The sequence below is a fragment of the Balaenoptera musculus genome, chromosome 2 (assembly GCF_009873245.2).
Source record: "Balaenoptera musculus isolate JJ_BM4_2016_0621 chromosome 2, mBalMus1.pri.v3, whole genome shotgun sequence".
Taxonomy (NCBI): Eukaryota; Metazoa; Chordata; class Mammalia; order Artiodactyla; family Balaenopteridae; genus Balaenoptera; species Balaenoptera musculus.
In genome coordinates, this window is record NC_045786.1 from 171,223,550 (window position 1) to 171,235,715 (window position 12,166).

The following is a 12,166-nucleotide window of genomic DNA, read 5'->3' on the forward strand; positions in this document are numbered from 1 at the left end:
GGCCCGTTCGGTCACAACTCACTGTGTGGCCTCGGACAAGTCACATTCCTCTCCTTAGCCTCAGTTTGCCCACCTGCAGTACAGGGTGGGCGGGCAGAGCGAGCCCAGGGCTCCATTCCGGCTGGGCCCCTGGCCTGGGCCCTGTCGCTACACGGCGCCGCTCTGACGCCCCTGTGCTGTCCGCGAAACGAGGACATCTGCTTGCATTCTCCAGCAGCTGCTGGGAACCTCCAGGGAGGGTGGAAGCCAGCACGGGGAGACCGCTGAGCGCCAGGAAGGGGCCGCTTCCAGCCGATTCCGAAGCCTGCACCTCCACACCGTGGGGCCCCCGGGACCGTGCTTCCGTCCCACAACGCATCCCGGTATGACCCGTGCAGGAGCAAGGGCATCCGCGGAGGGTCAGGCCGCGGCACGGCCCCGGGCTGGAGCAAGGCCCCTGCTCAGCCCGCAAAGCCCAGACGGAGCACAGTGACACAGGCGGGACCAAAGGAAGTTTATGTGTCACGAGTGAGACCAGAGTGGGGCACCCAGGAGCGGACCCTGCACCTCCAGCAAGGGCAGGCTCTTGGACCCGGGGCTTCCCCGAGACGGGCTGTTGCTTTTCCGAAACTACACAGGGCGCTCGGTTAAACGGGCCTCCCATGGACACACAGCCGAGGGCCTCAAGGGCTGCTGCACGCTGCCTAGCTGTGCCCACCCGTCTGGGGCACAGGCAGGGCACTGCTCTGTGCAGACAGACTTCCACGCCAGTCAAGTGTCAAAACAAAAGCACCTGCAAAGGCAACAGACTGCCCTCAGCGTCTGGCACAATCAGAGTAGAGCAGCCGTCACTTCTCAGGATGGAGTGTCTAGGATTACTTGGTGCAAACAGAATATTAGTACATTCGGGGAAAACAGCATGACTTCTGGAGTACAGTACATGCATGGTCTGGAGTTTAGTACGTAAACTGGGAAGTTTCACCCACAAAAGACTCAATTTAGTAAAAACTGGCCCACTCTGGCCAATATTCAGAAACGTTTAAGGCAGCTTTCAAGCTGAGAGATCTCTTGGTTAAATGTTTAACAAAGCTTTTGGCCAGCACTCTTCTTTTTAATTTTGGGGGGGCATGTGCTGAAATGCCTCTTGTGCCAATTAAGCTTCCCCACATCAACTTTTCGAAGCACTTCTTTCGGTTTATGGTAATAACATCTTGATTCCAGGTATGCATACATAGACTACATACTCTTTGATAGAGCACGTTTAAGAGTATGTTTGGATGTAGGATGCTTTCAAACAGGAGCCGTCCTGTGGACCAGAACAGGCTGGCCAGTGGACATCCAGCCCAAGGCTGCACATCCTTGGGGCTGCTTTGTGGGAGAGACTCCAGCTGGACTTGTCTGTGTGACCACTCAGTATTACCCGGCACCCAATCACCCCACAGGGTTATGCTCACAGGAGACAGGGAATGACATTCAGCAGAAGAAACAGCATTGATACACACAGAGGGCTTATAGACACCAGGCCAGTAATTACCGTGTGACACAGCCTAAGAGAAGTAGTGATTCGACTGGGCTGGGATTCTTGGAAAATTACATCTCTTAGTAAGTGTATAGAAAGTGAGCGTTACTCAAAGTCGTAGGACAGCTTCCGGGGAGTCATGAACTCTTTCACTATCTCGTCTGTGACCTCCTTGCGCCGGGCCTGGTGCTCGGCGATCAAGGGCTGCAGAACTTCTATGAGCTCCTTCTTGAGCTCGCCGGTGAGCATGGCCCCGCTGGTATAATCCTGCCCGGGAGGAGACAGGCCATGTGAGAAACGGCTGCGCACGCCCTGGGTACCTCCCTTCCCCGGGCACCACCCATGCAGAGCCTGGCACACGGGTGGCATAGAAAAATGAGAACCTTTAACCATGCCTTTCTTAAAATGACTCTGGGCCCTGGTGAGCAGCCGTGACTCACGCTGGCACAGCGAGGGGAACAACGGGGCCAGCCACCCCACCTCACCCACCCTCCTGCGGGGTCAGGGGGCTCCAAGCCCTGAACCCATGACTGCTCCCTTCAGCCTTACTGGCTTCTCTAAAATCTCTGCCGAATCTTTTTTCATTTTCTGATTGTGATGGTAACATGTACTTACTGAACAAACTTAATAAGGTACCCAAACCACAAAGCAGCAGCAAAGTAAAGAAAAAAATCCCCTGCAAAGCCAGTGCCCAGAGGCTAAGGGCCACTGCTAATATCCTGGCATGTTTTCTTTTAGATTTTTTTCTGGTGCACTGTATTTAAACATAGTGGATCTCACTGCACGTCCAATTTGGTGTCCTTTTATCACTATCACTGGCGTATTCTCCTGTGTGACCATAAACCTCACACCTGCGTAATAATCCCTCCTGACTATTCTCAGTTAAGGTTTCCTCTGTTGTACAGAGTCCTCTTCTGAACTTTTTGCTACTATCATTTTAACATCTTTGCATAGAGAGCTCTTTCTTATTCAGGATTAGTTTCTTGGAAAAGATGCCAAGAATTGGAAAACCTGAAGCAGGGGCTATGAACATTCTTCGGGCTCTTTGGCTCGCTGAGAGGCACGCTGGGAACACTCGACTTACCCCGGTGAGCCCCAAAGCGTCTGGATTACAATCAGTGCAAATATGGCACAAACCCGCTAAATCGGTAGTGGAATCGTTTCAACACTGAAGGCGTCTTGGTTTAACTTCTACTTCTCGATGACTGGTAGGGTTAAACCTTTCTGTGTGCCTGCTCACGAGCAGTCTGTATCTTCTCCTCTGGGAACTACCTGTTCATGAGGTCTCTGGGCACGTGGTCAGAACACAACCGATCTACTCAACTCTAATGTGGTCTCAGCTGAGCGCCTGCCCCTCAGGCACCGGGGACGCTGGCTGCCCCCAGCGTGGCTGCCAGGCCTTCCAGGCCCCGTGTGGCCACTGGGCCCCCGCCTCACCTTCCTGATCTGCTCCAGCCGGTCGTCGTCCTCCAGGAAGAAGGTCAGGTACATGAAGGACACGTCCACGTCGCAGTTGCCCCCAAACTGCCGGTGCTCCTCAATGGTGTCTCTGCCTCCGGAGAACGCGTGCTTGTTGACCTGCGCCAGCGAGAGGACACACAGATGCTCGTCGGGCCGCCGCCCTGCGCGTGGAAGCCGGCCCAAGCAGTGGGAGGAGCCCTCAGACTGCTCCTTCCCACCGAGCCCGGGACGGGCCGCCGCGGGGCTCACTGAAGAGAAGCGGGGACCGGAGGGCAGATGAGCTCTGACCCCCCCCACTCCCCAGAGACACAGAATAGAATCGGGAAAGCCAAAGCACCACCTGTGCTGAAATTTGGGGAAAATGTCCTAAAGTGTCCTCGGGTTCAGTAAGAGGACAGATATGAGCCATCTTCAGAGTAAAAGGGACGAGCAGGGAAGGGCGGCTACTGCCTGGGAGGGCGTGCTGTTGGCGGAGGACAGGAGAGCAGAGCGCCCCCCTGCCCCCCACCATGGACGGGAGGACGCGAGGCACAGGACAGGGCTCCCGGGAGAGCAGAACCCGTGCAGAGCGCCGAGGTGGACAGGCCCGCAGGCGGTGCCCCACCTGAAGACAGGCATTTCTAGAAGCTGAAGAAAGAAAGACTCAGAAACTAACAAAATGGTTTGTAGGATTGAAGATAATCTTAGAGAAATCAGGGTCAAGAGGTAAGAGAAGAAAAGCCAAAAAGGGGAGACAAAGTTCCTTCAATGTTCTTTCAATGACTATCTGAGAAACCTATCACGTACAAACGTCACCCTCATTTTCCTCCAGAAAAGGGTGCGTCAACAGTCTCAGTGGAGACGTTTGGTAAGCCTCCCAGCAGGACTCCGGAGCAGGTTCCTAACCGGATCATCCAGAATCGCAGACTAACATCAGGCGCAGAGGCTGGCGGCCACGAGTGAGGCCAGAGAAAGCTGGACTTTCTGGTGGGAGTGCCAGCAGCTCTGAGGGACAGCGGAAGCTCCGACCTGTCCCCGGGCGTGACGTCCCAGGGAGGCGGGAGGCGTGTTTTGGCCCGCGTGACAAAGGAGCGGTCCAACGATCCACGTTGGAACTGAAATCTTAAATTTGGGTGGCACTCTACAGTTTGCAACCACTTTTATATGTGATCTCATGGAAGCCTTGCCCCTAGTCTGCGGTTTTGTACAGCTGCTCCCACTTGACAGTGACACCTGGACAGCCATGGTCACTCACCAATGGCAGGTAAGTGGCGGGGCCCAGACAACCCAGGGCTCCTGCCTCCAGGCCACCGGAGGGCCCAAGCCGTGCAGGACCCGGGTTATGGCCCTGCCCCACTGCTTCCCAGCTGTGTGAACGCAGGGAAGCTGCCGGACCCCTCTGAGCCCTATTTCCTTGCTTACGAAATGGACGCAGCCCCCGGGGTGGCTGTCAGGACTCAGTGAGCTCGCACAGGTGAGCACACGGCAGGTGGTCACGCAGCCAAGCCGCCGTGTCCCCAGCGCTCCACTGTTGCTATTCGTGGGAGGGGCCTGGAGCGGATGCCCCCCTCTCCTGGCTGGCATGGAGATTCTGCTTCTGGGGTTGAAGGTGGGCTTGGGGATTGGGAACAAGGGCCTGGCCTGACCCTGTCCTGCCCCTCAGGGTGCTCGTGACCCTGGCAGCCTGGGTGGTTCCCGACCCTCCGCTCACTGCTCACCCAGCCCTTGGGTCTTTGCTGGTCCTGAGCGAATGAAAAATGTCCCAGAGCCAAAACGACTTCTTTAAAACAACTTCCAAAAACAAAACAAAATGACTTCTCTGCTAGAGGGAACAGGAGCTTCCCTTCCCCTCTTCTGCACTCCGCGCTCTGGAATTTTCCGCCAGAAGTGAAAGAGAAAGGAAAGCCCTGCCGAGGCTGGGAAAGCTGGCGGCTACCACTTCCTGGAAGACAGTTCTGATACTAAGGGTTCCCTGTTGTCAACCAGAATGTGGGACTTTCCAGAAGGGGTAGGGGCCCGGCAGGAACTCCGATGGACGCACTACATGCCTCAAATACAGTTTCTGTCGCTCCTGTTGTAATCGTCCAACCCGCGAACGTGCACTTGGTTCCAAATAAAATGTCAACAGCTTTGTGGAACAGTGAGGGGGCTGAACACATACTGGCAGTTCAGAACTGAGCAACAGAAATGTGGCCCTGAAAAGTAAGGAAGTTCAAACTAATTCCGATTTCCAGTTTCTCTGGTGACCCGGAAAATATTTACTGAGCTCCTGCTGCATGCCGGGCCGGGCGCAGCACTCCTGGGCGGGACCCGACTGTGGAAGGAGGCTCATCAGTCCTGAGTCTCAGTGAGAAGGCTCTGGAGAAAACCAGCCCCTACCAGCTTGGTAACGGCAGCCCGTGGGCCGGGAGGGCATCTCCTGGTTTCCGGTGGAAACCTGGTCAAGTTGGCCATCCTCTCTGGGCCTCATCCTTCTTGTCTTTAAAGGGAACACACCACTATCTCCCAGTGAGAATTAAAACCGAGAAACATAAAGAAAGCACCTGGCCCAGCTCCTGGAATACGGCTGATGCCCAGAAATACCTGACATTTTTTCTATTGTTTAACTGTAACTAAAGAAAATTGCCGTGATTTTGCTTCCCGAACAGTGTTGGTGAGGAAATCAGAGAAGAAAAAAAAAGAAAAAAATTCCAAAGTCTTGCCCACATGAAAAGACACAAATAAGAAAATCCCCCTGTTCTCTGGAAACGGGGACAGGCTGCCTGGACCCTGGAATTCAGGGCCCCCGTGGCAGCGGAGGCCAAAGGACAGAGCAGCACCCTGCATGTGTGTCTCCCCGTGGTGTGGCCCTGCGCAGAGGCTGCCCGCGCCCCGGGCGGCGCTCACCTTGGTCTTGATCTGCTTGGCCGTGTCCGTGAGGAAGATGGAGGAGTTGGGGTCGCTGGCGCTCATCTTGGTCTGGGCCCCCTGCAGGGCGGGGAAGAAGGTCGAGTGCAGCAGGGCTGGCTTAGGGTAGCCAATCCTGGGGGCCACGTCTCTGGTCATCCTGAAGTATGGGTCCTGTGGGGAGGGAGGGGACAGTGGGACAAGTGGGCCAGCTGCTAGCCCGTGAGCAACCCCCGAGCGGGCCTCACAGCACCCCCAAGCTTCCAGGGAGTTCAAAGAATCAGCTCCGCCCCGAAAAAACCTTTTAGACCCTCCTTTCCCACCGAAGAGGGCAAAGAACCGCCTGCCACACCCAGCATGACACAACCCTGGCCCTGCCTCCTGACCTGGTCGATGGCACATGGGATGAGGCACTGGACGTCTGTCCGGTCTCGGAAGATCTGGGGGAACGAGTTGCTGAAGGAGGGAGCGGCCTGGATGGCAGGAAAACTGATCTTCCCTGGAAGGGAGGACAAAACATCTTTATACACGAGACCGCTTCCTGCTGGAACTGTAAAAGGGGTGAACAAAAATCGGCTTTCTCCCCACTGGAAAAGTAACAGTCATTAAAGAAAACCTGAAAACTACACAAGAGTAGAAGGAAGAAAAAAAAACCTGTAGTCCCAGTTTGTGTCTCTTTTCACCCATTTTCTCTCCCTTTCACAGTCTGCATTTCAGTTGTGATTCTCCTCTGGTCTGTTCTTTACAGGTTCCACTTTGTAACATTCACCCACACTCTATCCCGTACACGCACCCTAGAGGGTCAGCCATTCTCTTCCCACTGGGCGTCTGGGTTGTTCCTCAGCTTTAATCATTATAAATTATGACATCTTGGTACATAAAGCTGTTCTCAGTATCTTGGATGTTGCTGTTGTTAACGCTGCTACTGCTATTTGCTTAGACCTGCAGAAGCGGAACTCTGGGGTCAAAGGGCATGGATCTTGGCGTGACCCTTATAAGTGGGGCTGGGCCAGTCTACCCCTCTGCGCTGCTCAGGCATTTCCCAGATAGCCCACGTGGCTCCAGCCCTGGAATGCTGTCTCTGTGATGCTCTTTCCCAGCAGCTGTTTTCTCCCCTCTGCAGAAAGACACACCTCATTTCTGGGTTCCTTTCTGCCTCTGGGTGTCCACGTGGCAGCTGCCATGGGCGCCAGCACCCCCTTTACAGCACTGAGCATCCCCGGCTCTGGCTCAGGGCCTTCCCTGGGCTCGTCTACACCCCACGACTCTATGAAGATGTCACTGTCGTCCCCATTTTATGCACGTGGACGCCAGGCTCAGACTGCCTCTGTGGTTTCCCGGAACCAGTGCGCAGTCAGTAAGTGGCTGAGCCAGGGTTCGAGCCCAGGTCTCTCGGCAGCGAAGTGTGTGCAGCTCCTCGTTACGCCTGCTGTCTCCTTACTCACTTGGGGCAGCCTTCAGGGAGACATCTGTCCACTCGATGCCGGGATTCCCAGGGTTAAAAAACTCTTTCAAAAGCACAGGGTTTATGCCCCAGTTGTCAGGAATGGATCCAACCGAAACATCAAAGGGTTCTGCTTATGTGAAAAGCCCCCCAGTAAGGCCTCTGCACGTTTCTCTCTGCACTCTTCCTTACAGGCCCCTCACGGTGGGCCCTGGAATGTGCTCCCTCCCAGCAGGCACACCCGGCACAGAGCGCCTGCAGGCACATCCTGGAGCTGCCCAGGTTGGCAGCTACTAGGCCTGGGGCTGTGCACCCAAAATAAAGGGGAGGGGGTCCGGAGACAAAGCCACTAGTCTCAGGATTGATTCGCAGCTCAAGGACCTAAGCGTCTCAAAGGAGAGAAAGCCAATGCATCTGAAAGGGGCATGGAGGGAGATACAGGGAAAGGGACGTAAACGTGGGCAAAGGGGGCCTATCCGCTGGGGACAAGCCTGGAAGGAGAGCGAGGGAGGGCAGGCAGGGTGGGCTTCCCAGGGCCTCCGGTCAGGACCTTTCTTTTGCAGGTGGGGAAGCTGAGGTCCAGGGAGACAAAGACGGCAGGTTCCGGCCATAGAGCAGGCCCTCCTGCACCCCCTGGGCCCCCACCAAGGCCTCCCACGCTGACTGGGGTCCCAGGAGCAGGCGGAGGACAGAAGTCATCCGTACCCTTCTCTTCCTTCTAAACCTTAAAACGGATGACTAAGGAGAGGGACAGAGGGTGTCCCGAGGGATAGCTCCACATGGCCCAGAAAAGGGGCCAAATGCATCACACCAGCTCTTTATGTTCCAGGGAAAACCCACCTATTTAAAGAGACAAACTGCAAATGCTACCATCTCAGAGACAGCTCAGCCCCGGGCAGGCACCAAGCACGTCAAGCTGCCTCCTGCTGAGCTCGGCTCCTTTCCGAGGGCAGCTGGGGGGGGGACCGCGGGCTCCTTACCGATGCAGTCGCTGTCAGTGAAGCCGAAAATGCCTTTCACTTGGTTGAAGGTGACGTGCTTCTGTATCTTCACCACGTTCTTGTAGAAGCCTGGGCTCATCCTGCAAAGACAATCAGAATCAAACCCCGGACCCAGAGGGTGGCGTCCACTGAGGGCAAAGCAGCAGATGGTACAACATGGCAGGCCAGACACAGGCCGGGACACACTGGGGAGGAAGGCGCTGTGACGCCCCCTGTACGCAAAGATGCCTGCGGCAGGCGAGGCGAACACACCTCTACCTGTGGAAGGAAATCAACATGAAGCTGAGAAGCAAATAAGGCAAGAACACACCGGATTCAGCGGTTAACTCAACGGCTAACATGAGATATTTAAATTCTGCCAGGGTCACTGGCTGAGCATATGGGGCTTTAAGTTTGGGGGCCCCAGTGCAGCTTTTCTGTTGAGACGGACTGTGTGCTTTCTCGTGGGAGATTACCGTTGACCCTGGAACAACACGGGTCCGCTTACACATGGTACTTTTCAATAGTTAACACTGCAGTGCTACATGGTCTTGGCTGGTTGAATCCACGGATGTGGGGAACCTAGGCTGTGGGGGGCCGACTGTGAGTTCTACGTGGATTACCCTCCTCATTGTTCAAGGGTATTTGCAACTTGTTGCTGGATGGAGTGTCCGGATAGCAACTGACGGGCCCAGGAAGGAGGGTCTGTCTCAGTGCAGCTGGTCCTCCCTGCATCCGGCCACCACTGTCCCCTCCACCGTGGGGCAGCCAGGCTGTCTGGACAGGGCGAACTCCCCTGGGGGGTGAGGGGTGTGAATACGAGGCCTGGATCTGTGGCAGCCATTCTGCTATTAGAAGGAACTAGGCTGAAGGGGCAGAACCCAGAGGCGCTTCTTACACTGCATCTTTTGACTAACATATTCAGTAGCTTTTCCTCCAGGCCCTATTATGTGTCAGGCACCATAAAGATAAAAAGGGAAAAGGCGGGAAAGCTGCTGTTTACTCTCATGGGGCAGGAGCTGTGCTGAGTGCGGGAGATACACGGCCACTGCCCAGCTCCCCTGTGAGGCGGCAGCTTCGCCTCCACTTTCACAGAGGCTCAGAGAGGTTACGGTCATAAACCTAGTGAATCTAGGACCTGGGATCCAAACCTAGGCTCGTCTGGCCCCAAGGCCTGTGCTTTTCTCACCACATCTCACAGCAGTTGAAGAGTTTAAGGCTCTGGCCCTGACGGAGGGCCACCGAACGCCTCTGGGCAGGCAGGGGGCGAGTGTCAGAAGTGCAGGGATGCCGGCTGCCTGGGTCTAGGGCAGCCACAAGGCAGGGAGGCCGGTAAAGGCCAAGGCCACCGCAGCAGGGTCTGTTTGAGTTGAGCAGCGTCCCACTCAGACAGGGAGCAAGGCGGGGGAGGGATGGTGGCTTCCGCTTCAGCCCTGGGGGCGCCGGCCAGGGTGGGAACGGTGCTGCGGAGGACGCGCCAGGGGCAATGGCAGCAAGCAAAGCGCTCCCGGCACACGTCACCCCCCCGACACCCCCCGAGGTACACTGAACACACCCGAGAGCAGAGCGGGATAACCCCCTGGAGAGACGCCCGCTCGTTCATCCTGCCGCAGCAGGAGCTACCGCCCGTGCCAGGGGTCTCCTGGGGGACAGCAGCAGGCCTCATGCTGCCTACGCCTGGCGAGGACCAGGGCTGCCCACCACCAGGCGGGGATGAGCAAGAACTCCGTGCATCCTGGGGTTGAGGCGACCGTCAATGCTAGTCCCCTGGGCAGATCAGCCGGTAGGCCCATCCTCTTCTATCTGGGGTCGTGCTGTATAAGATGGCCTCCAAGCCCCACAAGGAGGGAAAGTCTACAGCATCCCTAGTATCAGAAGCAGTACTTCTGAAGAAGACAGCCTTGACCGTTCTTGGAGGCCGGGTCGCTTTCTGGCTGCACCGAGAGCATGGCCACAACCCCGCCAACCCCCCAGGGATGTCTGTCCCCCGGGCTCGCCCCTGTGCCGATGCAGCATGACGCACCCCGAGGGTTCGCCTTGGGGACCAGGAACAGACCCAGCTGCATCCTGTAAATGAGGGCTGGGTACCAGTTTGCCCCCCCAGGAACACCTGCCTTCACACTCCCATAGCTTGGAGAACATGGCCTGGATTTCCTCACACAGGCAGGCAAATGAGCGACGGGGTTCTAAGTTGGAAGAGATTTTCAAGAGTGACACTGAGTGCTCCCCAGGGCCGGGCTCTGCTGGAAGCACTCCACATGCAGCGGCTCAGTGGTCAGGCCTCGTGAGCCTGCGGCCCAGGTGCCCCCGTCCACTGAGTTGACCGTCCTGTCCTTCCTGCTCTTCCTTTGTCCTCACAACACTCATTCTCACCTGGTTTACCACCTGTGAACTCCCGTTAGAGAGAACCTGACGGAGCGGCTGGATAACTGTCTTGGCTGCTGAACCCCCAGCATCAGTCTGACATGTAGTAGATGCTCAATAAACACCTGTCCAACACTCACTGCCCGAGTCACACAGGAGGTGGTGGTCAGGACGCGAGCCCAGGCAGGGCACTCTGAATCCCTCGGCTAGACCACCCCTCACTAGTACTAACCCCCAACTGCATAGGAAAACGGGGGCTCAGAGAACTGAAGGACTTGCCCACAGGAACCAAACCAAACCCGGAACAGAGCTGGGTCTGGAGCACTGGCTTTCAGATTCCCGGAGCAGTGTCCTTCCACCCCTCGGGGGTCCTGGCAGGAAGGCCCCGCTGGGCCCAAACGTGTGGGGGGACACGGTGGCGGGAAGCCTCAGCCCCAGCACCGGCTCCTTCCCCCATGGAGCCCCCCGAGAGGGTGGAAGAGGCTTTGTTGTATTTCTTGCTCCTAAGGAAGATTGGCTTGGGAAGGAGCTTTATGAAGTCAGAGATTTAGATTTTGAGTTAAACTTCAAGAAAAAAAGTAAAATGCTTGAGTGTTTAGAAGAAACTCTTTAAGGGAAAAAGACACTTGAAAACAGACCTTAACATTTAAATGTCCCTCCTAACTTTAGGTTCAACATAAAATACGTAAGAAGAGCTAGGACAGGCCCTTTGTCTGGGTTTTCATCTTTACTCCATGTTCATAAAGAGAAAGGAAGTTCTTAGGGAGCAAAGGCGGCAGAATTGAAGCTGCAGGTGCCACAGAGACAGGGTGGAAACCAGTCGCCACAGACGCCACAGTCTCTCAGAACAAGCTGAAAGCATGGTGGGGCCATGGCGGTCTCCTCACGCGGACTGTTCGGAAGTTCACGCCCCCGCCCCGACGTTCTCACGGACTCGTCAGAGGCGTTTGTTTCTGTCCCCACCAACATCTCAGCACCACAACGGGGGACTTCGTTTTGCTCAGTGCTGTGTTCTCGGGGCCCTCGGGGGCACCGGCCACAGCGAGCAACCCCGTGACCGCTGCTTTACTGGTCTAGTGGGAGAGGACAACCCCTCACGCTGCACCAGAGGGGGGGCCCAGGGCGCAGGGGGACCAGAGAGGGGTACCTAAATCTGGCTGCAGGAGAGACAGCTCCCAGGAGAAGGCGGTGCTTGACCACGTGCTTGGAAGACAGCATAGGAATCCGCGGAGCTGGGAGTCCCGGGGCCAGGGCAGAGAAGAGCAGGGACAAAGGCGAGGGTGTGGAACAGCCAATTGTTCTGTCTAGCTGGAGGGGGCGGTGACCAGAGAGGAACACAGGCCAAATCACAAGGGGCTGGTGTGCAGAGGGGAAAGCGAGAACTTTATCCCGATGATGATGGAGAACCAGGAAAGCTGTGAGCAGGGGACTGAGCCACACCTGCCTTTTAGAAAGAGCGCTGGCTGGTGGGGGACCAGAGGCCGAGAGGGGCCACGGTGGGTGGGAAGAGGCCGCACGAAAGGACGCCAGTGATTGTGTGATGCCAGCACTGCC

The 12,166-nt window shown here is 56.3% G+C and overlaps 1 protein-coding gene across 1 annotated transcript in view; it reads right to left on the reverse strand.

The window, feature by feature from the left end:
* Positions 1-476: 476 nt before the first annotated feature.
* The window catches only part of WARS1 (tryptophanyl-tRNA synthetase 1), a 36,157-nt gene continuing 24,467 nt past the window's right edge, over positions 477-12,166 (reverse strand). Inside the window, 5 exon segments of the mRNA XM_036842622.1 lie at positions 477-1,765; positions 2,936-3,076; positions 5,825-5,998; positions 6,211-6,323; positions 8,249-8,349. Coding sequence (XP_036698517.1) covers positions 1,604-1,765; positions 2,936-3,076; positions 5,825-5,998; positions 6,211-6,323; positions 8,249-8,349 — 691 coding nt within the window. The 3' untranslated portion in view covers positions 477-1,603.